This window comes from Cottoperca gobio, chromosome 7 (assembly GCF_900634415.1).
Source record: "Cottoperca gobio chromosome 7, fCotGob3.1, whole genome shotgun sequence".
Classification (NCBI taxonomy): Eukaryota; Metazoa; Chordata; class Actinopteri; order Perciformes; family Bovichtidae; genus Cottoperca; species Cottoperca gobio.
This window is the reverse complement of record NC_041361.1, coordinates 16,948,786-16,975,840: the sequence shown is the minus strand read 5'-3', so window position 1 is coordinate 16,975,840 and position 27,055 is coordinate 16,948,786. Positions and strand designations below refer to the sequence as shown.

Genomic DNA, 27,055 nt, shown 5'->3' with positions numbered 1-27,055 from the left:
TAAGTTAAACAACCATTTATTTTACAGTTTTAAAATGTCCTCATGGAGGAACAGCAAAATACACTCAAAATGAAGATTGATCAAAAGACAGTTTTTCATATTAATCACCGTTTTAAGTTTTTTTTTTTTTTTTTCTTTTCTTCTCATTTGTTTATCAAAAATTATAAGTGCCTTCAACATAACCATGAGAGTATTCAGCTTGCAGTCATAGAAATATTTACAGCACAAGCACGGTTTTACTTTCAGTATCGGTTTCACACGCCTCATCTCCCGTCTCTTTCAGACTGCTTTGTTTTGTTGCACAAAACAAAATTAAGGACCCTGAAGAAAGACAATTATAAAGGGGAAAAATACACAAGAGCACAGGTTAAGGACATTAGTATTTACAGCTTGGCTCAAGGAGACAGTTAAGGGGAGGGATGAAGACAGATGATCAACACATCCATTAGCGGCATGATGTCAAGTTCAAGTCACATTCTTTGCCTTCATAATTTCAGTTTACCTTTTAAGATTTGAAAATAAAGCATGCTATAGCACATCTGTCATGAGGTCACAGCTTAAATGACCTCAGGATGTAGTCCTTAATATGTGAGGATGGTTTTCAGACAGCAGGGGGCAGTAAAGGACCACAACAGGGAGAAATACAAACAGAAATGCAACCCCTACAATACAATGGTTCCTTCAAAATGAGGATACAACTTCATAATGTAAAAGCACTGTAGTAACAGAGTTGGGTTGATGAACAATACCAAAAAAAAAAAAAAAAAAAGGAATCAAGTCTGCCCTCTGAGTGGCAAAATACAAAGTCACATATGAAAATAGGTTCTAATCAATTTTTTGTTTTAGATACATTGCGTGTGTTGAGCGTTTGCAAAAGACGTTTTGGCACAGAATCAATTTTAAAAATATTTTTTTCTTGAATATCACTCCTGGATCATGTACATTTCCTTCCCACCATTAACCCTCCTTGCCCCCTCCCAAAAAAAGAAAGAAAGAAAACATTTGATGATCGGTCTTGTAAAATAATTCACTTGGTCTCTCCACATTGTTTCAGTCTTTAAATATTTATAATATTTACAGTTTCACAATTGTCCACAATACCCTTAGGCTTAAAGAAGATGCAAACAAAAATAAACAAATGAAATATTCTGTATATAGTCCCCTGTTGAGGCATTGAGTGTAAACTGTACAACTCTTAACGTCCCCTCGCGAGTTCCTGGGGCAGGGAACACTTCGGGATGGAGAGTTGAGTCCGGAAATGATGTAGAAGTTGGCTGATGGTGAAGGAGTGAAAGCTTTATGATTCATCAGGCTGAAATGATCCTTGATAATTTTCCAGGCAATGGTTTTCTTTTATCTTGCACAAGCATGGCCGATCACGAGAGTAATTCCATAACATGTATCATTTTATACTCAAATCTGTACAGAGTTCACAAGTTTTCCTTAACATAGTGCAATGACTTCTCATGTCGTTTGTCTTAAAAATTAAAAAAATAAAAAAGAGGAAAAAAAAAAAGAATCACAATCACTTTTATGGAGGTAAAAAATATCCAATAGGAAGGTCTCAATCCATAGCTTAATGGGTGCTATGAATTAGAAAAGGCTATGCACAACACAAATCTAATGAAAAATCAGAAATGATCATCAAAAATCCCCGTTCAACCCTTCAGATCCTCTCTGTAAAGGTGTAGTTTTTGGAATTCGATGTCATTGATTGACTTAAGGACTTGGTGAAGCGAAAGAAAAAGGTGAGTGCATGCTAAATTAGATTTTTTTTTTTTTTTTAAGTCAAACTCGTCAAAGTAATCAAATATGAGGCAATTCCAGTTTACAAGACTGGACGAGTCCAAAAGGGCTGGTGTTGGCTTTGTTAAAAAAGAAACGGAGGTAATCAAACAGAGGCAATGACAATCATGAGGTGAGGGGAAATGCTGGAGATGCTGTTGAGAAGGTCCGGGGCCAGGCGCGAAAGGTGGCTCTCCGAAAATTCACACGGCGGGAAAATCTGCACCACATAGGCTGGCTGTAAATCAAGAGATGAGAATAACATGATGAGAGATGGAACTAAATCTTTATGATATTTCATTGTGAAACACAGGTACAAAAGCAAGGTGGAACAGAAAATGTTTCAATGACCACAGACCTGATTAGAGCCAGGGTTGGGCACGTTGATAATGCCAGCAGCCTGTTTGGCCTGCAGGTAGGTGATGAAGCCACTTTTCAAGGCTTGGGTTTGACCAAGGACGTCTTCTTGGTCTCGACCACAGGGTAGAGCCAGTAGCAAACAGTAGTCATTATCCACCTGCCATGAATGATAATTCTTTATCATAAATGTAAACATAAAAAAAACATCCCACAGTGTTAATCAGGTTATTGGTTAAAATCCATGTATTTGCAATCAGTCTCCATTTGATTAATATTGTTCAAGATGTTCATCCAAACTTTTGAAGATGCTTTTTAGAGGTAGTAAAAATCTAAATACTCACAGTCATTCTGCGTGCCACACTCTCCAACTGGGAAGCCTCAAGCCTCATCCTCTGGACAATGCGGAGAAAAGGGCCTCCCTCTGTGGGCGGCAAGGAGCGCTGGGCCAGTATGGTATTGCCAGAAACAAAGTGCAACTGGACAGCAGCCTGATCATTCTTCAGTGCCAACATACCTTGCCATACAATAGGATATTTCTGTATAATAGAAAACAGAAAAATGTTTTATTTATTTTTTTAGAGACATAGTTTTCTCTTTGGCATGGTCTTAAAAACGTATTCTATGTAGGATGCCGTTGGTCGCCAATCTGACTTCTTACCGTCATAAGCTGCACCATGTCAACGGAACGATGTTCCGAATGTTCCGAATGTTCCAGTTTAGCATCAGGACGTGGATGCAGAGAACTTGATGGAGGAACTACTGGCGGAGGTGTTGGCATGTAGGCTGCCGGGCCTTTCTGTAGAGATAGATCTGGCTTGTGAGTAAGACTCATAGGGGACGTCATGGGAGACTGGTATGAGGGGGAGACTGTATCCTGTGATATTCTGGAAATGTGGGAGAGGTCCGTAGAGGTAGCATGGCGAAGATGGGAACTCTCAGGCTTGGAATCACTTCCTCCCCCATGTGGCTGAGACATTTTACCTCTGTGACCCAGCTCAGGCTCCGGAGGGACCTGATTAAAACATTACATACCAAATTAATAGTTATGCATATTACTCACATGTACAGTATATGAATATGATTTATAATACACTATCATATGCTGAAATATTTGAAAAATGTCAATAACAAAAGCATATCAAGCTACCTGTGAAGATGTTATGCCTTGGTTAGACAGATTGTGTCCCGGCGAAGGATGTCCTGGAAACTGGGATGGAAAGCCCCGCATGTCCCGATATACTGGAAAGGAGCTTGCACCTCCTGGATGCATCAGCTGAACCCCATGTGTATGAGGAGATACCAGGACAGGAGAAGATGCATGGACCCCCCTGATTCTACTTTCGTTAGAAGGATGTATCAGCTTTCCTTCTAGTGGTTTCAGAGATTCTTTTGTAGAAAGGTCAATGCTCTTCCCCACACTCTTTGAATGTCCAGAGATGTTGCTTGAAGACGACACCCTCTCTGAAGACTGTCTTGCTTCTACAGCGGCCTGCTCCCCCAGTTGCTGGTGCATGAGGAGGCGCTGGTGCATGTCTCTGTACTGGTCCAATCGCATGCTTGGGTGGAGCCCTCTGTGATCACTGTGAATCATCATTACATCTGATTGGAGCTGGGGCACGGAAGGTCTACTAAGAGCTTGGTTAAAGTGTCTGGGGTCTTCTTCACTTAGACTGCTGCCACCACCTGAAACGGACCCCTGGGGACTTGAATGAGACTGCAGTACCAAATCTCGGATGCCATTAGGCTGTGGCGTGTTTGAGCGTTGTGGAGTCCCTGGGTGCGAAGTAGACAGGGAGTCACCTCTCCTTCCATAATTTATCCCAGACATTGGTGGAGTGTTCATCCTGGCTTCGTGAGCCAATGCCTGAGTGACACTGTGAGGTTGAATTATGACTGAGGACTGTTCTGAGTGCGGGTGATGCATACTAGAATGATATGTAGACATTGGTGGCATGCCATGACCTAGAACGACAGAAGTTCCTCTAGGAGAACTGCTTGGAGGACAGGCTTTCACAAAGTGTGATGGGGATTGTACAGCTGTTCTTGGGGACTGGGGTTCTTGCTTTAGGTGTAGAGTTGACCGATTAGTTGGGATGCTAGGGCTTGGGCTCATGCGGGTACCAGATAGTGATGGGTGGTGTGGACTTATGACTGGGCTTAAGTTAGACTGCTGAACAGCTTTGCCAATGTCAATCTTTTTTGGTAGAGGATCAGACCCTAGTCTTCTCTTGGCATGCTGCTGTTGTATCACAGCTTGGTTGTACATTAAGACTTGAGGAGAACTAACTGGTTGTTGGTACATCTTTACAACGCCACCCTGGGATGCTGTGTGATAAGGGGCTTCAGATTTGTCACACCCAATACTCTCCTGCTTCATACTGGAAATGACAGGTTGAGAGTTATAAGACTGGCCAGGCAAGAGAACCCCTGTGTGCCCATAAGTTGTATGTGTTGGGCCTGCTTTTGGGGTAGGCGACTGGGATGATGTGATGAGGGGGTCCTGCTTTATCGAAGATTTAGACACAGATTGCTGAAACTCTATATCACCAGCACTGGCTTGAGGAATTTGACTAATTTTGGCTCTCATTCTGTGAGGTCCTTCGGTTTTCTGTCCCGAATAACTCAAAACAACAACGCCCTCTGATGTATTGACCCTGAGGCCAGGACTGGAGCCTTGACTGTAAGGAGTGGTCTCCACAACAGAGCGTCCTCTAGTCCCATCTTCTATTATGTCCATGCCATGGTAGCGATTATTCTCATTAGAGTTTGATCTAAATTTATGCTTGGGAATAGAAATGCCAATGCTTCGGTTGCTTAGGGAAATTCGTGGAGTTTCCTCTGTATCATAAGGCATTGGAATTCGACTTATTACTGAGGTAGCAGGAGAAATAACTGTATGCTGGATCTTGTCTCCACAGTTCTGTTGGGATTCTGTCAGTGGAAAGGGTTTGTGGTGTATGGGCTGAGGAGGTAAAGGTGGTCTCTCTTCGTGATGCAACTGTCTTGAACCAACTGTTTCAGAGGGATTTTCATTCTCTGACATCCGTGAAGGATCCGAAAGCACAGATGTCACCATAGTGGTAGGTATAGAATTGCTGTTTGATGCAGACACATATTTAGGTTCCATTAGTATTTTTCTTAAGGTACTAGAACTAGGGTCAATATCTGAGGCCTTCGTGTCAGGAGGCATTGGGGGGTTTGTTGAAGGGGTTCCAAGTGCAGTTGATGCTGTTGGAGAAGGAGTTACCACTGTAACATGACATGAAGGAGCAACATAGATTCTACTTTCTTCAATTCTAGGAGGCCAGTCTGGTGAAATTGGCATTTTGGCAGGCCGCAGCAGGGGTACACTGAACTGGGATACAGGTAGTGGGCGGGCAGGAGCAAGAGTAGGGGTAGATGGCTCTTCTGCTTGGGGATGCTTTTTACTACTGGAGATGTTGCTTGTGCCAGAATGAAAGGCAGATTCTTTGGGTACAAGCTGTTCAACTTCAGGCTGTTCAGCCTCTTTAGGCGTGTCTACAGTTATAGCACTTGTAACATCACGCCTACAAGTTGCAACGGCAGTGACCACAGAAGCTGCTGCAGCGGCCCCAGCTGTTACAGTAACCGCTTTTGAATTGATGGTTTCTGAGTCTTCTGGGATCGACTCTGGTAACTTGATTGGAGAGAGCTCTGGTTGTGAAACCTCTTCAGCAGTGTCCATCTTCTTATTAGCTGCACCTTTGCGACTTCTCGACTTCTTCGGGGTTTTGGCTTTAACTCTGCCTGTTTTCTTGGGTGTTTCAAGGAGAGGGGCATCCTCAGCTGTCTTAGACTCTGCCATTAGCCCTTTTGGACTGGGTGTGAGAGGACCATCATCTGAGTCCGCAGCAAGAATACTGTTGATCACCATGTGTGTTTCGGGTTCCATAATCTCATTGGAGGAAGGGGATGTCAAGGACTCAGGAGTAGGAATAAGAGCAGTGTAACTAGGAGGAGCTGTGAAACCATCTGCATCTGCTTCTTCAGCTGTAATGGAATCAATAGCGGCTGCAAGTTCAGTTTCGCTTGCAGGATTAGCTCGCTTCTCTTCCTCAACCTCAACTTCTGGTTCTACTATGACAGGAGGCAATATGGTAGGTTGCTCTGAAGGTGGTTCCTTATACGGTCGAGGAGGTTGCTCAACTGTAAGTTTGGCAATATTTTCAACCGCCTGCTCTAGTTCCATCTGCCGTGCTAAGAGAGTCGCTGGATCAGCAGGAAGTTCAGGTTCTGATAGGGTGTCTTCCTGTTCATCAAGTTCTTTTGATTCTTTTTGAAAGTCTATAATTTTTGTTTCCTTAATCTCTTTTACAACGGTCTTGGTTTTTGTAATAGTGGAAGTTTCAAATGACTCAGGGTCATTGTCCTCTGAACGAAGTAAACCTTTTACATCATCAACGCTTACACGGATCTCAAGATTTTTTAAGCTGTGTGATTTATCTTCAGTGACTTGCTTGGCATTTCTTTTCAGCCTTGGCGTTTTCATTTTAACACTCTTTTCAGGCTGTTGTCCCCTCTCGGATGAGCTGGCGTCTATCTTTTCTATATCCCCATCAGTAGATTTCTTTCCAACAGAATCTTTCAATTCTTTTTCTATTCTGTGCGCTGGTGAGCTTGCGTTTTCTGATAGCTTCACAAACTGTTCAGAATCAGCGTTAGGATTAAGTTCTGACTCATCATGACTTGCCAGATCAGCCTGTTCGGTTAGCACTGTAGCGCTCCCAGACTGTTTGTCTATTTTACTCCCTTTCTTATTAACTGGAGCAGATGAAGTCAGTTGGGTTTGTTGCACCTTCTGGGTGCGGGGTGAACGCCATCCCTCAGAGGCTTTCACAACCTCTACAGTAGTGGAGGTCTCTTTGACCTCTGTGTCTTCTTCCATCATTTTCTGCTGATCTCCCTTAACTGGTGATACATCTTCACCTCGTTTGACGCCTCTTTTAGGTGGGCGTCCTCTCCTTGCATTGGTAGATGGAATTGGAACATCTTGTTGTATTGGTTCTTTATCAGCACCACGTTTGCGCATTGAGCGTGATGATTCAATCACCTCTTTGCCAGCTTGTTCGTCTTCGTGTAGCGTGGCGTAGACTGATCTTACATTCCTGCGACGTGTTCTGCCATGGATCAGACTTGACTCAAGGTTTTGCTCAGAATCTGAAGCATGAATTGGTGACTTGGATGTGGCTTTGGAATCAACTGATGCTTTTGGTACTTCTGCCCGAGGGGATGAGGCCCTTTTGAGTTTCTCTCGGTCAATCCGTTCACTCTTTCGTGTTGCAGGCTTATCAGTGACAACAGTTTGGGAAGGTTGTGAAGTACGTAATACTGAGAGTGGTTTTGCCCTTTTACTCTTGGGCTGTCTGCGGTTTGGTAATGGTTTTATTTCAGCCTCTAACTCTGGCATACATGCCTCACTATCGGTCTCAGTTTTCTGAGATTCCTCAAAGTGTTTTGTTTCCTGATTGGTTTCCAGTTTCTCTGGTTCTGTCTTAATGTCAGATTTTTCTTCAATCTTTGGATAGGAGGAGTAAGTGAATTCTGCAGTGTCTTTCTCGAGACCTTTTAGGGAAGCGCTAGGAGTAGGAGACTTATCTTCCACAAGAGAAGTATGTTCCATACCTCCAATTTTTGCGTCTGGTTCAATTAACTCTACTTTTGTTCCCATTTCATTTTCTGTCCCCAAAAGGACGAGTGGAGGGGCGATGGTTAACTTAGGAGCAACTAGTTTGAAGTCTTCCATAGAAATAGAATGAGATGGGGATATGTCAACAACTGGCTCTACTTTTTCTTCTTTGACAAATGATACAGGTTGATCTAAGGATGGAGTTAAATATTCTCTCTTTTCTGGTGAAGACATTTCTTTCAGCGAAGGAACAAATGGTGAAGCCAACAAGGTTAATGGCGCATTGCCTGATTTGTCATGAACCTTCAGTACTGGCTCAGATTCCTTATCAGAGAGCACATTATCACAATTCTGCACTTCAACTCTTTTAATCTCTACTATCGAATCATCCTCAGCATCATGTGGGAGATGGTCCTTGTCCTTTTGTTGTTGAAGCTCCAAAAATCGACTATGGAAGAGCACTATGGGCTCTTGTGGTGCATCACCTACTCCAGATTCAGGCTGTGCCTCAGTATTACTTGGCTTAGCAAAAGGTCTAACAACTCCAGGAACTAAGTCTTGGTCTTTACGCTCAAGATGCTGCAAACGCCGGGAATCCTGTTCAAAGATTGAACTGTGCAGGAAGCGAGAAGCAAACAGATCTGGTCGCTCTTGGTCCTGTGGTTTAAGTTCCTCCTTTTTATCATGCAGCTTTTCAACAGAATCAGTACGGATCTTTTTCTTTTTCATATACCAAGAAGGAATAGGTCGAGGTGCTAGCTCTACCTTGTCCTTATCTGAACAGCTATGGGAGGTTGGAAAGCGTGATGGGAGAAAGGACCAATTATCTTCCCTGGATGAATACAGTGTCTTGGCTCTTTCAAGGAGTGCTTTAGTATCAGGAGTTATAGTTTTATCTAATGCAAAAGAATAAAACTTATTCTTTTCCAATGAGCCCGAAAGCTTCAGGTCTGTCATCCTCTCGTCACGTTCCCTGAGGATATAAGACAAGGAACTATTGGACTTGGGAGAGATGCGTTTGTTTTCCCCATCATCATCCGAGTCAGACTGCACTTCTCCAGGTTCTAAATCCTGGCCAAGGCGTTTGTGGATGGTTTCACATTTTGCAATATCACTAGGAAAAGTCATTTCCATTCTAAGTGAATCAGACTTTAGCCGCCTTTCCCAACGCTGCATTAACTCCTCATCACAGCCAAGCAAGGTGGTCTTAAGCTTTGGGAGCTCGGTGTCAGAAGACTGAAAATGCGTGGCTGTCAGGCCCAAACAGTTTTTCATTGACTCCGTGTGTGAAACTTTCTCGTCTGTTGTTGAAGAAGTTTTTCTTTCTTTGTTTATTACGGACACAGAAATCTGGGCAGTTTCTTCTTCCTCATTTTCAGAAAAGTGACCATGTCCTATTGAGGAGGTTATACTCTGATATAGGTCCTCATTCAACTTTTGGGAACTTGAGAAGTTGCGTTCTCTTTTTGCAGTGACTATTTCAAAGTCGAAATTCTCTAATTTCTTTCGTTTACTGGAGGAGAAGTCCTCATTCTCCATATCCTGAATTGTTTTTGGAAGATCATACATTATATAATCCTTTTCAAAATCATGAGTGTCATTACTTGCTGGGTTTTTAAACTTGACTAACTTATCAGGATCACCAAGCTTGGGTCGGACCCATAGGCTCTGTTCAATTTGTTTTGTGCAAATATTCTGGTCAATGTGCACAAAGTGTTTGTCTCCCTCATCAGAGTCTCTGCATTTCCCTCTCCCTTCTTCATTTTCAGACAAAATCTGTTTCTGTTCTTTTAATTCATCCAAATCAAGGCTGCCATCATCTGATATTTTTGTGAGACTGGAGCCGTTTTCACTTTTTGATCCTTCTAAATCCATTTTAAGGTAGGGAGAGTCCAGTTGATCTGTAGAATCTTCAGGCAGCTCCCCTAGCCGTGACTGCTGATCCAGAGAAAAGCCTAGGGAGCTGCTTTCACAGTCTCGTCCATCTTTAGGACTGCAAACTAAAACCATCCGGACACATTTATCCTTGTGGTGCTCCTTTTTATGCATCCCTTTTATCAAAAGGTTCTTATCCAAATCGGTCTCCTTAGCATTGTTCCATAGTTTATGAAGTCCAGGTCTAACAAGATCCTCCTCACTAGTTCTCTTCTGTCGATCAGTTTTCCCAGAGTCTTCAAAACGCCTTTTCCTTGCAGCCAAACGGTCTATATCCACAGAAATACCACTGTCAAATCCCATTTCAGATTTCCCATGTTTTTTGGATTTTATTTTGGCATCCTTGTCAATAACCTCCACTAAACTATGCATATTTTTGTCTCTGGGCACCTTTCCATGCTTTGAGATATCACTTTTTGATGGTTCTGAGCGAAATGGAGGACTCCTCTGGTCAGCTGAAGGGGATGCCAATCTAGGACTGTCACTTCCACACCTCGGAATTTGTTTTTCTTGGACAGATTGACCAATCAATTTTCCTTCTTTTTCTTTAACCCGTGTTAATTGCACAACACAAGGTAGAAGGTCTAACCTTCCTTTGCTCGAGCCTTCCTTTGTAATTTTACTGTTTTTACTTCGAAGGACAGACTCAGGGCTAACATCTCGTTCAAGTTCAAGTTCAGGTTCCGTCTCACATGCTTGGATAAGAGGTGATGCAACCTTTAGCTTCTTAAGCCTCTGTTTCTCACTTTTGTCCTTGTCCCCTCGGTCTTTACGTCCAGCCCGCTTCTCCTTTTCAACCAAATTCCCTCTTTCAACTTCAAAGACTCGATCCTTCTCTAGTTTGTCAGTTTTATTATACCTTTCAGTGCGTGCCTTTTCAAGTTTTTCAAATCTGGGTGGGGAGATTGAACTACAGCTACCACTTCTTTCAGAAGATCGGCAGCAAACACGCCGATCTGAATCACTTGGTATCCTCTCGGAGAGCGAAGGAGATGCAGTAGGGGTGGCAGGACGCCGAGTGGCAATGTGAGATGGGCTTTGGCTACGCTCAATGGTCCTCCTCCCATGATCCCGTCCACGATCTGTTTCAAAGCGCTCCCTCTCTCTTTCACGTTCCCTTTGCAAATAGCTGTATTTGCGAATATCCTGCTCATAAGGGTCCGCTCTATATTCTCGATATTCCCGGGGGTCTTCAAAGTATTGTGGATCGAAGTAATCTCCCTGATATGGGTCCCATTCAGTGTAGAACTCTCGGCTTCTGGCAGGGTATTTGCGACGTGGATCTTCAGTATATGTCCCTGGCGTTCGTGCATTTTCGTAATATTGCCTTTCTGCTTGAAACTCATATTGAGTTCTTCGATCATCCCTGCCAAGAAAACCCCCCAAAAAAGAAATATTTTATTTCATCATACTTTGGCATTGATAATGTTAGGTTTAACATTAGACAAATTCAAGTAAAATTATTATGCCTTAAGGAAACTAAACAAACCTTCTTTCAGAGAGAAGGTCATAAAAGTCTCGAATATCCTGGCCAGATGCCTGCATTGAACGATAGAAAGCCATCTGACTTTCCTGATTGGCAAAGTCCACCTAAGGAAAAAAGAAGACGGTTAAGTTGCAATTTTTATATCATGTCAGGTATTGAGAACATTACAGAGCAAAGTTTTGTCTCACTTACCTTGATTTTACTGCCCCCTATCTTCCACCCCTTTGTGTCTTTGACAGCGGCTTGTGCATATTCAATGTTGTTATACAGGATAAGGGCCATTCCTTTCATTCTGTCAAATACAACCTGCGGAAGACAGAGGAAAATAGAGTCCCAAGGGGCCAGAAAGTAAACAATAGGCAACTGTGAGGGGGGAAATAAAACAGACTTACCTTGACAACATGTCCATAGCGGCAGAAATGTCGATTAAGAAACTGCTCAGTTGTATTTGATGCTAATCCATCCAACCAAACACACGTTGTAGGCATACTCTTTCCAAAGCCCAGCTGAAAAAGTATGGATAAATGCAACTATTTTATCAAACAACATAAAGAACAGTTTAGCCAAATCATGCTCATAAAATACTGGTATAGTTGTGAAAGGCAAGATTGAATAATTAAGCCGATTCTCACCTTTAGTCTATTGTTACCAAGGTACTCCCCATCCATCTTCTTTATGGCCTTACAGACACTGGCGATGTCGCAGTATTGTAGAAAGGCATACTGTGGGGCTCCATTCACCTTCTTAATATCGATATCCTTGGAAGAGTAATGTAAACAGACATATGCTGTTAGTAAGCGTAGTCTTTTCAAACGTTGCAGCATATTAACCATTGCATATATGGCGTGATTCCCAACCACATCGCAACATTAACTTACCACTATTTCTCCAAAGCGTTGAAAGATGTTAAGCAGATCATGGTAAGTGGTGGTCTTCTCCAGGTTTCCAATGAATAATGTTCGTGTGGCCTTTGGATGAAACTCATCTATCCTCTCATCCAAGGGCCGAAACTCATTCTCACTTTCAGTCTCTGAAATATACAGAGTGCGCTCATTGGAACCTTGTGCGTTTTGTTGTTTCATGTTTGTGCTGCATTATGGTTAGATCTGAACTTACCGGGGCCATTCCAGGCTGTGACTTCAATTTGCATGCCGAAAAAAAGCTTCCCCTTTGATGCTCCAAGTGCTTTCTCTTGGTCCTCTTGCTGGCGGAAAAAGACAAGCCCGTAGCGCTCCTCTGAAGCTCCGTGGATTTGTACAGATGTGACCTTTCCATGTTTCTTAAATTCATGGAACAAACCGTCCTTTAGGCTTGTGTCTGTAGTAAAACAGTCAAATGTTTTATTAAGTATGTATACGGAAGAAGTAACATGTTAATAAATCATAAATTATTGGTAATTATCTTTCATAAAAATGAGTCAATATTTGAGGAACATACAAAAATATAATGCACAATTATTTCTGCATAAAAAAAAGCTCTTTGTGCTTGCACACTGCAGGAGCGCCTTATGACTAACCTGTAGAGCGCACAGGAAGATTTTGGACCTTGATTCCAAAGCTTTTACGAGGTTCATCCTTGTCAAGAGAGGATAAAGGAAGTGCTGAGGGTGCAGGAACTGCAGCAGACTGCACTGAACGTGCTGGGGAGTCATCACTTGAACTACTGCTCGAATCACTGTAACAAAAGGGGAACATGGACTTAGATGTTGTTGCAAGCTTCACAGTCTAACTATATTATTGATGTACATTTAAAAAGAGTTCATTTTCTGTTACTGTGAACAGTTGCTTCCTTTGTCTAACCCAGCAATACTTAAGAATCTAGTTATATTTTAATCTCATAAAATCATAAACTGTTATGACATCATTTGTATACTGTATACAGATTTATAATTTTGCAGTGCTACACTGTTAGTGCTAAATGCTCTGCCTCTGATAAATATTTCATAGATTGGATAATATGTGCTAAAAGCTATATTTCACCACAAGAACAGCAGTTTAAATGTGATTCTGTCATATTCAAGGTTTACAAAAAACGCGGAATCAAAATAAATGACAGAATGTGTTTTCTCTTTCCAATCCGAAGGCAAGGAATGAAGATTAGGTTACAAATTGTATCGAACAGGCATTATTATGCGCACATTTCAGATGTAATTTATCGTGATGCATTAGCATAATAACTCATGTAATGCACCGTGAATATTTCTGTTAAAACCACAATGTCTCCCAGCTGAAGAGGAAAAAAACATCCTCCTCCTCAATTTATACGGCACATCTGGTTATCAGTATAAAAAAATGGATTTGCACGTCAGTGGCAAATTCATGGCTGCCTCATGCAGCTTTTTTTCTCAAACCATTCCCATGCCTGTCTCAGCTTTCTAGGCCCTCTGCTGTTTGTTTCCTTCTCACTTTCTCCTCCTGTGCTCAGACACTCCGGGAAGTGCTGCTGACGGAGCCTGGCCTGTGGGAGTGGGCAGGCAGCCAGCACTGGCCAGAAATTTCCAGTTCCAACTGGATCTCACGGAGGGGGGGAGCCATTACACACACACAGAGGTAGGCAGTGAGAAAAATATACCAGCCGTCTCCTGAAATTTCCCCCATAGCACTACCTTGTCAAACCACATGCGTCGCTACATGTCGTTCAAAGCTGTGGACTCTGCTGTGTCCAAAGGTGATGCAGTTATCAAAAAAACAACTGAAGAGGGCTGATGTGAATGTATGCAGTGGAGTAAATGGTCAGACATGCTTAGGTTTCTAAAACTGCTGATCTCACTTGCATTTGCTTATCCCAACCTTTTGATATGTATGCATTTACAAGAACCTGGACGCAAATATCATAACGACAAATGTAGACACACTTGGCAGTACACAAAAACAACCAATGTGGAGTTCAAAACAGAGCAGAGGCCAGATTCACTGGCCTAACAAATCAAGATAGATATATACTTTATTTATGCCGAGTGAAATTCAGGACTACTGTTTGTGATGACAGACATGAGGACCTTAACTTAATCCAAAGCATGAACAGCGGTAATAAACCAATTCAGATCAAATCTTGACAATCCAAAAAGTGTGTCATTACAGCAGTTACATGCACCAAAGGTCATTTTCCAGGCTTTGAATCCTTCCAACAATCAAGTACTCAGCCAACAACCCTGTGGGCAAAGTAGAAATTTGCACACGTAACACTGCTTCAAAGGTTTACTCATTTACAATTTGTGTTGAGAAATGATAGTGCTGCTGAATAACCATATATTGGACTTTGTAAGTGATGTCATCTTTCAAGGTGGCTCCATTACCCATATATGGATTGCTTTAAATCCTGCGGGGGATTGTCAAAGACAAGGTGCTCTACAGTATTATTCCCTGTCATCGTGTGTCTTTACCCCCATTTTTCCACATACAGATATTTGCAATTTGTGTCACCTGCTGGGAGGAGCATGGAGGTATGTTCAAATGTTGAAAACAGAAAAAGCAAGCACGTCATTGCAGCACTTACAATGAATCAACCCTATTTTGATCATTCTTTAAAATAATGAAAAAGAACATTTTTATATAAAAAGAATACAGTGTCTGCGATAGAAACATAATAATCCTTTCAGTTTCAATAGGTCCTTTGCTTCGACTTTGTCGGTGCTCAGGCCCTAATGACACAGTATAAGGAGGTAAGATATCTTGAAACAGTGAAAGTTATAAACCACAGCTTCTGCATTGAGGGATGTGGAGCAACAAAGTGTTCTTGATAGGAGTCCGCACTAACTAGGGATTCAAATTTAAATGCACAGGCATGTCTTTGCTTGTTGGCAAAACATTGTGTTTTACTTAAAAACTGTTGCAGAATTCAATATAGCAGATATAAAAAGTGACACTCCAACACTACCAGGGAATGTGAGACATTAATCCAGTTATAGCCTTTTTAAAAACTAATTTCCAATCCTGCTCTGACTGTGACCTACACTCAGGTAAGTAGCTGAAAACGACGAATAGATGGCATTATTCATCTTTTGAATTTATCCAATGAAGTTAAACAAGTACTGTTCTGTGAAATAAATGCTTAAACATTTGAAGCAGCATTCAGAGTGCAGATTTCTTTCTTAAAATACTCGCACTTGTTTTAGACTGGGATTCACAAAGGTAAACAACAGCCACGCACAAGGGTAGAAATCTTGACAGCTTGACTCACCTGCCACTCGTACTGCTGCTGGTACTGCTGACTGAGTCTGAACTGGAGGAGCGGCTGTGAGAGCCTGACCCACTGTGGGAGCGTGTAGGGCGGGTAGCCTGACTCGCCAGTCTCTGAGGAGAGGGATTTCGCGAATGTGTTGAGTGAGGAGACCGGCTTCGACTGTGGCGGTACGACCGCTCCCCGCGCCGACCTCTGTCCTCTCGGTAAAGGTCCCTATGAACTACACTGGCCAAAGTAAAGGGTTCCCGGGCACGAGACGACTCGTAGCGAGGCTCTGGCGTCTCAAAGTGACAAGGGCTCCTGCTGTGGGAGCGGTAGAAGCCGACAACGCTGGATGTAGATCCTCCACTTCCTCCCGTAGTGGCCACTGCTGATCCACCCGTTCCAGTGTTGGCAGCGACAGCGCTAACGATAGTTCCAGTGACTCCGGATGACACTGTTGTACCACTTCCACCGGAGGTACCAGACCCGCTCCCAGCTGTGCTTAGAGTCCTCTCTCTTGCCTCACGATAATAGTCTGTTTCATAGTGCCGCTGGCGTTCAAAACTGCTACCAGGACGCTCGTGATGTCCATAGGCAGTGTGATCGTACGCCCGATCCCGATTTTCAGCCGTCCTAAGAAACAGGAAGAGAGAACAACATCACATTACAGTTACAGTCGGGACAGCTGCTAGCATCAGACATTGGACAAACAGAATTATCAGGTGTCTGGCGGGTTTTTCTTAATTAGACACATGGGAAGACAGGGTACTAAAGTGTTTGGAGAAGGGTAGTTTTAAGCATCTAAAGTGATCATTATTTTCCAGCCTACAGACTGAACTACAAAATGATGAACTGGTTGAGACAACTGAGCATTTCTAAACTGTTTATGACTTGCAGATTAAATGTACCAAATCCTTCTGCCATCATACCAACCACTTATTTCTAGAACAAAGATGCTGTTGGGTAACCGTCTTTTATGAGTCAGCTTCGAGGTGTTAACACAATCTTTAAGCTTATTTAGTTAAAAAAAGGCATGCATTAAGTGTTCAAAACAACAGGAATCTGCAGTTTATTTCCAAGTACAATTGCAGGATATAACAGACTTGCACAAAGATTTCTTATAATAAAAAGGAATTCATGCCTTTATAGATTGTTACGCCATTCTGGCCTTGTAACTATCACAAATGCCACTTTATGAGGCGTTTTATCATTTATCAGAGAAGCTTTGTTGAAGCTTTGTGGAAGCTTTGTGGAGGTGACTTATGACAAGCCTTTTGTTTATAATGTAACACAATTTGACAACACTTGTTCTCCTGAAAAGCCTCTTTTATGAAGGTGCACATTAGAAATGGCGCTAATAAGGACACTCTGATCAGACCCGAACCTACACGTTCTGAATAAAGCAATCAGAATTTAATTTGGTAATACGACTGCTGTGTCATTACAGCAGTCGTATTACCCAACTCCCCGTAATGAGCGGGACAGGACAGCAATTACCACTGTTTGAATTCCAATCAAATTATAATCAGCAAATTAGCCATGATGTTCTAACGCGGGGAGGAATATGGTTTTATATAACAACACTTACAAACCCTCGTTATACTGGTTCTTTAAATACCATGTTTTAATCTTCGTCCAGTTTAAACAAGAGGATGGAAAATATCAAGACTCACGACGGTGCCGGATTTTAATGGTAAACAAACCTCAACTGTCGAAATGGTAAAAACCTTTGCAGTATTAATGAGAAAAATAAGATTTTCTATCATTTAGATGCTCTTTATACCTGTGTAACACTGCAGTACAAAATATATGCACATAAACAATACTACACAATTACTATATTCCAGATGTCATGTTTTTGCTATGCAACTTGTATCCAAGAATAAATTGCCAATATCAATATCCCTATATAATCATGATAATCAAAGCAAAAGGTACCAAAGGTAATGTTCAAAGCAGAAATTATGTTAGTATGGTTGATAAAACCAAACGATGCACAGCGTCTTGCTGGATTAGCCCCGTAACATCTAACTGAAACTGAGTCGGGGTAACCTTTCAGGACTTTCACTACCTCCTTCGGCCAACCTAATATTTCCTGCCAATGTGTACTTCCAACTAAGACAGAAAGTATCACAAAACTAGAATTCAAGTTTCAACAAATGATATGCTCCTTTCTGGGTGAAATTAATATTATAATATCAAGTTTGAGAAAAGAGGAAATCCAACCTATTCCCTATAAGGGATTTACAAATTGTCCATGCGGATAATTGAGAGACATCCAAATCTTTTGGTTCTTTGATTGATTTGGAGCACCAGAGAGGTTTTGATTACATCTGTGTAAAGACGTGTGATGTGGTCGCATGCTGCTAAACTGTCGACGCCAACAAAGAGCGGCGAGTACAAATTAAAGACGTTCGCAACATGGAGAAACGTCTGGAACTGCTTATCTCATTAAAGAGAAGTTAGCAGCAGCCTTTTGTCAGTATTTTCTGTGAAAATGAGGGAAACAATTATTTTAGTTTTGAATCTCAAACAAATATTTATTTATTATTACTTCAGTCATTGACACATTACATTCATTTTGTTATGGTTTTTGATTTTCCAACTTTCTTGTGTATTTCTAGTGGAAACACTACACATGTATAAAGTTGTTACTTTATAAAGATGTGTAGTGTTTCCACTAGAAATACTACCAATTGTTTTGGATTATGTAGGAAATTGTATACCAGTTGATCGGGATCTTTGCACAACATCTTAACTTAAAACGTTTTTTAGTGCATCTCAAACCCAAATATTGCAAGTGAGTTTCCAGAGCTAAAAACAGGTGCCTGCATCTCCGCTGAGCTTTAGAAACTAAGTCGTATGGGTTACACAAGGTGCACACAGAAGGCTGCTGCCATTCTCTGAAGATATATGACACAGGCGTCTTCCTCTGCATCACTGATGCCCTGTGATGTCCTGAAAGGCATTTTGCTAAATGAGCCATAGGATTGGTTTCTTAAAATGACCAAGCTGACCTTTACAACTGACAAAGAATGTGTTACTCATATTAACACGCCTTACTTGAGGATTTTGATGGACGGCATTCATCCCGTAAGCTTAACCCTTTGTGCCTACTGATGAAACCATTTAACCCTTTCCCCAACCATTTTATTTTTACTGACTGGATTTAAAGGTTTTCAGGGATAGTCACTGTGCACTTATTCAATACTTATGTGTTCTGTGATGTGGCAAATCTGGAAATATTCCTCTGTGTAAAACACTTGACATTAATGTAACCTATAGGCACGAACAACTTCCATTTATTAGCTCATAAATGGTAATCCGTCATTAGGTATTTCCAAACAAAGGCTTCTGCCATGGGGCACAGGAACAAAAGACTGCATGGGATACACACACAGTCTCCTGGATGTTGAGGATAAATTGGTTTAGGAGACTCGCACTATGTCTGTATTTCACTGCACTATACATAACGTACAGCGGGTCAGGGGGAAATTCTGTTTCAGCTTATTTGATTTAATCATGTGTGTGCTGGATTCATGAATAACATCTATGGTATAACAATGTCTCCTGTGAAATTGATGGATTACCTTGACCCCTAGATGCTCTCAAAAATGCTAATTTGGTGGCACAGGCTCACTGCTCAATAGATAGCCTTCAATTTCACTTTACACAAAACAGGTTCTACATAATTCATGGAGCTTAAAAATAATTCAGTTAGACTTTTTTTGGCAGAATTTCCATCAGTGTTTGATTATTAGTCTGCTGTGGTGCATGCTAAGAACATCAACTGTTTTGGGATTACGTGAACAGCATAATTATAAAGATGCATTCCAGCAGCATGCTAAAAAGGCCTCTTACATGGAGGCTCAGTCATGTGGGAGAAATACATGCATATCGAGTTGATGCAAAATTTCAAAAACTATTTATAAATAGCTTAATGTTAAATATCTTTCTGCTGTGCAAACTGGCAGTTAAACTGTGCAGCACCCCGTTATCTGTGCAGGCTAAAGCACAAACCACGGAGCTTGAGTTTGGATTCTATCAGTCGTTTTATATCATGATATTAAAATAAATAAATAAATATAAATATAAATATAAATATATATATATATATATATATATATATATATATATATATATATATATATATATATATATATCAAATATAATAGATATATATCATGATGATAACGCAAATGAAAAACATTTTATAAATAAAATAACCAAATTGCTTTTGGTTAATCCACTGAATTAAATACTAATTAAGGTAATCTATCAAACTGAAGCAACAATCCTGTAAAGCCGGCACTGCCATGAATCAGTCCTTTTTATTGATTTGCAACGTTGCCTCTAACAGTCCAATACAATCAGAAATTTAAAAAAGGCATAGATACCACAGAATAAATGATCGAGAAAAATCTCTGGCCTTTCTACCCTCTCACGGCAATTATCGTTTTATCGGCCAACCCTACATGGAGACGTTTTAATCCAGTCAAGGACTGTGGATGGATTACATTTCTTTACCTGTGCATTTCCTATGGTCAACTCTCTAATAAGAGTGAAATGCTACAAAATCAATCTTCAATGAGTTATATTTCTTTTTAAGAATCAAATGTTGTATCTGCACCCTGTGACAGATTAAAGTATTCATATTCTACTCTTGTCCCATAAAAAGGACATTTTAAAACTGCAGCTGCAAGGCAGGAACCAAAGATACTGGGGCTGGAAATAATGATTATTTTCATTATTGATGAATATGCTGGCTATTATTTTTTATTAAAATCGATCAATCACTTAGTCCATAAAATGCTTCTATCTCCGTTTTTTCCAGAGCCTAAGGTGGCGTTTAAAATGTTGTTTCGTCCGACCAACAGCCCAAACCTCAAGATATTTAAAATGATATTCAATAGAGAAAAGTAGACATTCCAGCAAATGTTTGGTATTTTTGCTTAATGAAAGACTTAAATCGTCACAATAAAAAGATACCGACGTAAAAAAAAAATACTACACTGACCTTGACAAAGCTCCAATAAAAAGCCATTTAAGATGTTAATTTTATGTTTATTTCATTCCATCTCACTTTTTTTTTTTCAGAGAAATTAGGAAATATGCACACTGGACACTTCTTAATCTTTGAAATTGTTTCCCTTTAAACTTTATTGTATTATGAATCCTTATTTTAATTATTATTAGTTTGCAGCCCCCGCTTCTCACTGCACTTATTGTAAATAGGAGTATGTAACAAAACAGCCCATTCCTTGTGTTGTATTCAGCCAGTGTTTTAAATCAAAAGTGATTTTATTTTTCACTTTGCTCATTAGTCATGAATAACAGCTGAAATATGGATGCATTCATCATAAGAAGGACAGGGGGACAGGAGATAAGGTGGGGTCAGGTGAGAGGAAGAGAAAGGAAAACAATACAAGGTAAGGTACAGGTCTCTGCATATAGACACACAGGCAGTAACAGCGTCTATGTACCAGCTACTTCGGTTAGTGGGGAAAATGGAGAGAGACAGGGGTTCAAACTAGGGGGTTAGAGAGGATAGCTAAAATACACAGGGCAGGACATACCAACCTTTTGAGAGAGTGGTAACTTGATCTATAATTCCAAATACAATCTAAGGAGATAGAACTTTGTGAGCAGAAAAAAAATGAGCAAAAATGTTGAGTGGAGGGGAAAAAATTGAAGCAAAATTGTTCACGTTAGAAAATGTAATCCTCGTCTTCAGCGCAGGGATCCTCGCGTACTTAGAGGACTGTCCGTTTAAATTAAAATTATGAAAACAAACTTTTCCATGTACGGATCCAGGTTAGGAAGTTTTGTATGCTGGAAAATGTCAATTTGAGTTCATATATCCATCGAAACGTGGGGGGAAAAAAGCATTGTCACACTTGAGTCCAGTAAAAATAAATACACGATATCCAGGAGGCAGTCTTCAGTAAGTAGTGCACCATTGATTCCCGGCAACAATGATGGAAATGACGGAAAAATTAAGTCTTGCATCTTCATTTTGTGAAGTCCCGCACTTTCCACGTTGGCCGTACTGTGCACAGCAGCAAATTTATCAAATTCCTTTGGCAGAGGGAGGGAAATCTGGCCAGGACAGATTAGGAATAAAGAACATGTCTGTTAATGGTAATCCAGATCTTGTTTGTAGTAGAGCTGTATTCATTCGCAGGGTGCAGAACATTCAAAATAGTTTTGAAGCTTGTGGATGTTCATGTCTGTTGTCGATCTCATTTACAAGCGGAAGAGCCTGCATGCAGTCCAAACTGAAGCCGAATTATTGGGAAATGCAGTTCATGGGTGCAACTTTGTTGTCCGATTCTGCACGTGGTTGTATCCAAGGTTAAATTATAGTTCCACATTCAGGAAAGGAGCACGTAATCCACAGACATGACGTAGGATATCTCCAACAGCAACTTTCCAGTCTCAATTTCCAGCATTCTTCTTTGAATTTGTACGATCCAAACATAGTCCATGGTGGTCCTCTTTAAACCTGCGAGTCTCAGTTGATGAAAAGTAAAAAATAATCTCCACAAAGATAAGGCAGGAAAAAAGAAAAGTAATTTGCTCACTTGTTTTTGTTGTCTCTACTGAGTTGGATCAGCAGTAGTCTCCCAGCACTCAAATTGTAATGCCCCGATTTGAGATATAATCCCAAATAAATCAACAAAAGAAAGAAACCCATACCTTTAGCATGATAGCATATCCTTATGGTGTGTGGCCAGTGTTAATCCAACAGAGAGGAATATCCTGTGTAGGTTATCCACATGACTCCAGCCCGTGACAGAAGTGAACACCTCCGAGAGGTGTGCGCGATAATTCAAAACCAAATTACACTAATCCAAACAACAGTGTTTTATAGATCTATATAATGTGTGCTCTTGGTTGTTTTGTTACGTGGAAGAAAAAGGAGGGACATTAATCCACCGAGCAGGGCGCGTAACTCCAGATTAGGGGAATCCCAGGGATGGCCACTGGACCACTCTCTCTTTTTCTCTCTCTCTCTCCCTCTCTCTCCCTCTCTCTCTCCAGCAATCTCCAATAATCCCTTCGGAAATTTTTATATATCCAAATTTTGGCCCGTATTTTCCGCAAATGATACATCCATTTTACAGAAATGTTTAAATAATCCCCAACAGATTAAACTATTCCTTTAAGTAATACATACACAAATATGCTCTCACTTATGCAATATCTCTGTGTCTACCTGCACGTATGAATCCACGCTCTGAGGACTTTAGCGGGTATTCCTAAAAGATTTAATTCTCCTCTCCCCCCTAAACAAGTAAATGAATAGATGGTGGGAAGATGCTTGGCGGTAAGGTGTAAACCAGAAATCACGGTTCCCCCTGCCTTCAGAGAAACTTTGTCCACTTACCCGTCTAGTCTGCGTTCATAGCGTCCTTCTCTGCTGTGGAGCGACGTGGGGGGCCCATACACGGTCCCCCCTGCCGCCCTTGTGAACCCTGTTACATCCCGGCTCCGAGAGCCTAAGGACAGACTATCGTCCAGCCCCCTCGCAGCACTAGGAATTGTGCCTGGTTCATTGTAATCAGTGCGCAGGTCTCTGTCCCCCATCTTGTTGATTGCATTATGAGCCTTCTGAGCACTTTTAATGTCCACAAAATCCACAAAGGCTGCGACGCCACCTTCTGACCCCCGCTTGGGCAGGACCTTGACACTCTCCACACGTCCATATCTAGAAGATAAAACAATGGGAAAATAAGTTATTATGTTGCATTACTGTGAATCAATTTCCAAACAGTGTTCAGTTTTAATTCTTAGTGACAATAATTCAGTTTCCAAAATGATTAAACCTTTTTAAAAGAGGTTATGCCGCTGCAAGTGTGTGTGTGTGTGTGTGTGTGTGTGTGTGTGTGTGTGTGCGGTAAAGGTGGCTTTGCTACTCTTATTTTATGCTCTGTGGTACTTTTTCACAAGGCAACGGTAACCCAGCAACTGGACTTGAAACCATGGCACATTGCATGTTAATAAATGCATACATTTTCTAACATTAGCATGTTGTCTAGGAGGAGGGTGTGCTCATAAGATTATAGCTACTGGAAAGCGCACAGATGAGGTTCGGGAAGAATAAGAAGAGACGCGACATTTCCTGATTCACTGTGTGTGGGTTTAAAAGAAAAAAGAAAGCAAAATGCATTATGCATGTGTATGGCTTCTTCTGTTTCACTATTGGCAAAGCACTTATGTATGCTGCATTTTTTAATTTATAACATCATTCTGCCTTTTTTTCCCCCTTTAAAAATAAAAATGCTCAAGATATAAGAGTTTTTATGTGAGGGTGAGCATCCCATTGTTTCCCTAATACGTCTGTAAATAAACGACAAAATACCTCGTTAAGTGATGTTTGAATTGACTGATGGGAAGCCAAATACACAAAATGTGCATGCCCAGTTTGAGGTTACAAAACCTACTATCATATTTTGAGCGTTGAGCCCCCACCACACACAATAATCTTTCGGGAGTGTATGTGCTCTGTCCGACAGAGACAGTAGGGTGCCCATAAATTTATTGGCATGCCAGTTCCCAACATTGAACAGCCTCCGACGCCATTTTAGAAAAGCTGTTCACACTGCTTACTCATTCTGCCGTCCCCCATCTTCAATGACTTCTATCACACATTGGGATGTCATGCACCTGCATACTCTGACTACCTCTGGGTTAACGCTGGAGCTGAGGCAGCGTGCTAAAAACGACTCTCCGACACAGTTTCCCCTCCGCTATTGCAATAACATGCAGCCAGTCACCATCCCCCAAACATAACGTTACGCACATCATAGCACGGGCTTATGTAAATAAAAACGCCATATAGGTAGCCCATTAGTGTGCGTTATGCACGACTGCATGAATCAGACACGAACCATATTTGTCGTTCACTCATGCATCAGTCTACCGTAAATAACACGACCAAGAGAGTGCAAAGCCAATTCATTATCATCAGTATATATATATTTACTAAATGTATGTTGGGGGTACGCTGTGGGACAAACGTGCCCTTCGGTTACAATTTTGTTAAAAACAGACATGTAGGATTTATGTTGGTAATTTAGCAGCTTTTGTCCCATACGGCGACGCCTTCACAGTAATGTACGCAACGTTGCACATATAGATAGACTATGATGTTTTTCAGCAGTCTGGTCACCAGCACATATGGACGGATAGGCGGGCTGCTATTTCCTTGACAGCCGAGAAGAGGCGAGAGCGCGCAGACAGCCACACAAAAAATCATATTTACATTTTTTTGCTCCGTGCGAGGAAGACAACAAAGAGCCGAAAGCCCATAAATGGTGCACGGGTTCGATCTGCTCCAATAGACCAAACTAAAAAGCACCAGTGGAGCTCAATCACAGTATCGTAATTAAAATATCGATATGTTGTCTGATTGTCCTTAAATCAAATAACGCTGCAGGCTGTGCCAGTAAGCAGCTGGGGGAAGCAACGCGGTAATAATGTAGAAAAAGATAGCAATGTATGTGTTCATACGCACACAAAGTAGCAAGAAGCCTACTACAACGTTACAATGTTGCATATCAGTTAACAGAGAGTGCCTGTTCAATCACAGCCAGTTTGCAACAATGTTGCAGCGAGCGTGGATGTCGCGTCACCTTTTAGCTTTCACTGACTTATGTAGCGTTTAGAAATCCGGTTCTTGCAACAGCTACAGGGCACTCTGGTAGATAGATGCATAGTATTCAAATTAACCATACTTTGTGCACAGGTCTGGTTGGAAGCCGTGACCTGACAAACTCACAGAGAGTCAAGTGAAACACCGAGTCGCTGATTTGCTCAGGCACCAGAAAACACTCGGCGATAGACTTCATACAGTCTGCCAAAGATGCACACTGTGAAATGCATGGTTTGTACAATGCTAGCAGCTCGCCAAGTAGGCTGAAGTTTGTTTACACTGTTGTAGAAAAACGTGTTTTCTTTACGTTAGCCAGGTGGAAAGGTGGGCTTCTACAAAGTCAAATTGTTACCTGGTGTGAATGAACAACCGCACAACATGAAAGGACAAGTAAAGTTGATCACCTATCCTATAAGTTAGAAACCGTGTCAAAATAGCAAAACCATATGTCCGCAAGATGGGTGTTTGTCGCGTGCTGGTGGTTTTTTTTTTTAGATCAGCTGAAATGCAGCACAGTGTTGTTGCTTATGGAGAGCTGACAGCACAGTTGCCAAATGGGACTTTGCTACAGGGGAACCTCCTGCTTCATCCCGACTTCACTAAAATGTGACACAACAGAGAGAGATGCTGGCCATGCACTCGTCGTCACATTACAAAACACACACACACACGTCGCTCATTAGTGTTTCTACTCACCGCTTGAAGTGCTCAATGATTTTCTCTTCTCGCACATTTTCGGGTAAATTTCCCACCCATAAATGTCTGGTTTCCCGGACCATACTGTGTGCTCCTGCTCCCCTATCATACAGATGAGTTTGCTATGTCAGTTTCTTCCCGTGCAAAATAGAAAACGTTTGCAAAATAAACGCCGGACAAGAAAAAAAACACACGGCGCAAATCATTGACTGGTCGTTATGACCCAATGTAAACCATTAGGTTGGATCCCCGCACGCTGTTTGATACTCTTCACTGTTAAAGCGCGATCTTGCACCTCATGAACGCGCTCCGGACTGTTCCCGTGACTAGGCGCGTCCCTGACACCATGCGACCTTTGGGTGTCGAAAGAAAGCATGTAGCTTCCTAAAAAGATGCAGCAACTTCGCTTGTAATGAGAGGCACACCGCGCAGGCGTGGCTTTGTGTGTGAACTTCTTTTTTTCTCCCCGATGAGATAGTCTTGCGGCCCTGCGCATGCGTAAGAAAACCCCTGGTTGAATGAAGGTGCTTTGACATCTGAGAAGCTTTCAGGAGGATCCCATCAGTGCTAGTTGGTTATGGCAAGGTGTGGCACTTTGCATACACTAAATGAACCCCATATTTTTTAGAATGTTTTGTTATTATAATAGGCTTCATTTTCTTTTATCAATGCATTGAAACAACAAGTGAGTCATAGGCCCACATCTTCAGTATTGCTCCATCTAAACTGATAGTTTGTTGAGGTACGTAATTTATTTATCAATCACTAAATACTATGAACTGCTGGATGTAATTGGTGCTGGGATGGACTTCAGTCTCCTGTGAACATGAACAGAATACGCTGTTTGAGAAATGGATGAAGGGACTAATGACATATTACTCACCACTAATTGCTTTTTTTGTCTTCAGGTTAACATTTTACATCAGTAGAACAATATTTCAAACTGGGATGAAGTCATACATGAGGGTTTGCTGAGTTGCCCCGCTCCATTTAAAGTTTGTGTTGAAGACTTTGACACCTAAAGCGGAAACTTAAGCCTGCAGGAAACAGGAAACTAAGTGCCTGTTGTAGGCTATTCTGAATGTTAATATGTCATTAGAGGCTGTGATGAGCTCCAGTAAAACAATATTCTGTGACATACTGTAAAATTAAGATCTATATTAAAGATCCCATTAAAGATTAATCTCTCCATTATTGCTGAAAGCAGCTTTGTGATTCTGATATCTATTCTAAAAACGGAATAAATTACAGCCTATAATATTTATTTCTATGTTTAAAATATTGGTTTTAATCATAAATTGTACTTTTTGGCCCATAGAATCAA

At 41.3% G+C, this 27,055-nt stretch overlaps 1 protein-coding gene across 2 annotated transcripts; it reads right to left on the bottom strand.

Annotated features, from left to right (window-relative positions):
- spen (spen family transcriptional repressor) lies at nucleotides 1-26,098 on the bottom strand. 2 transcript variants are annotated; one of them, XM_029434988.1, is made up of 15 exons: nucleotides 25,732-26,098; nucleotides 22,768-23,088; nucleotides 15,393-16,010; nucleotides 12,730-12,887; nucleotides 12,330-12,530; nucleotides 12,092-12,243; nucleotides 11,846-11,971; nucleotides 11,606-11,719; nucleotides 11,406-11,519; nucleotides 11,217-11,317; nucleotides 3,293-11,093; nucleotides 2,804-3,157; nucleotides 2,487-2,681; nucleotides 2,144-2,320; nucleotides 1-2,023 (listed from the first exon to the last, which is right to left on the bottom strand). In XM_029434988.1, the coding sequence occupies exons 1-15, from the start codon at nucleotides 25,812-25,814 to the stop codon at nucleotides 1,892-1,894; spliced, it is 10,647 nt and encodes a 3,548-aa protein (XP_029290848.1). In that variant the 5' UTR covers nucleotides 25,815-26,098; the 3' UTR covers nucleotides 1-1,891. The 2 variants fall into 2 exon arrangements, with proteins under 2 accessions (XP_029290848.1, XP_029290849.1); XM_029434989.1 differs by having other exon boundaries at nucleotides 2,144-2,302.
- Between the last annotated feature and the right edge of the window lie 957 nt (nucleotides 26,099-27,055).

Coding starts and splice junctions, on each gene's coding strand:
- spen (XM_029434988.1), bottom strand. CDS start 25,814: ATGGTCCGGGAAACCAGACATTTATGGGTGGGAAATTTACCCGAAAAT. Junction 11,094..11,216: donor GACCTTCTCTCTGAAAGAAG/GTTTGTTTAGTT, acceptor TTTTCTTGGCAG/GGATGATCGAAGAACTCAAT. Junction 2,682..2,803: donor ACATGGTGCAGCTTATGACG/GTAAGAAGTCAG, acceptor TCTATTATACAG/AAATATCCTATTGTATGGCA.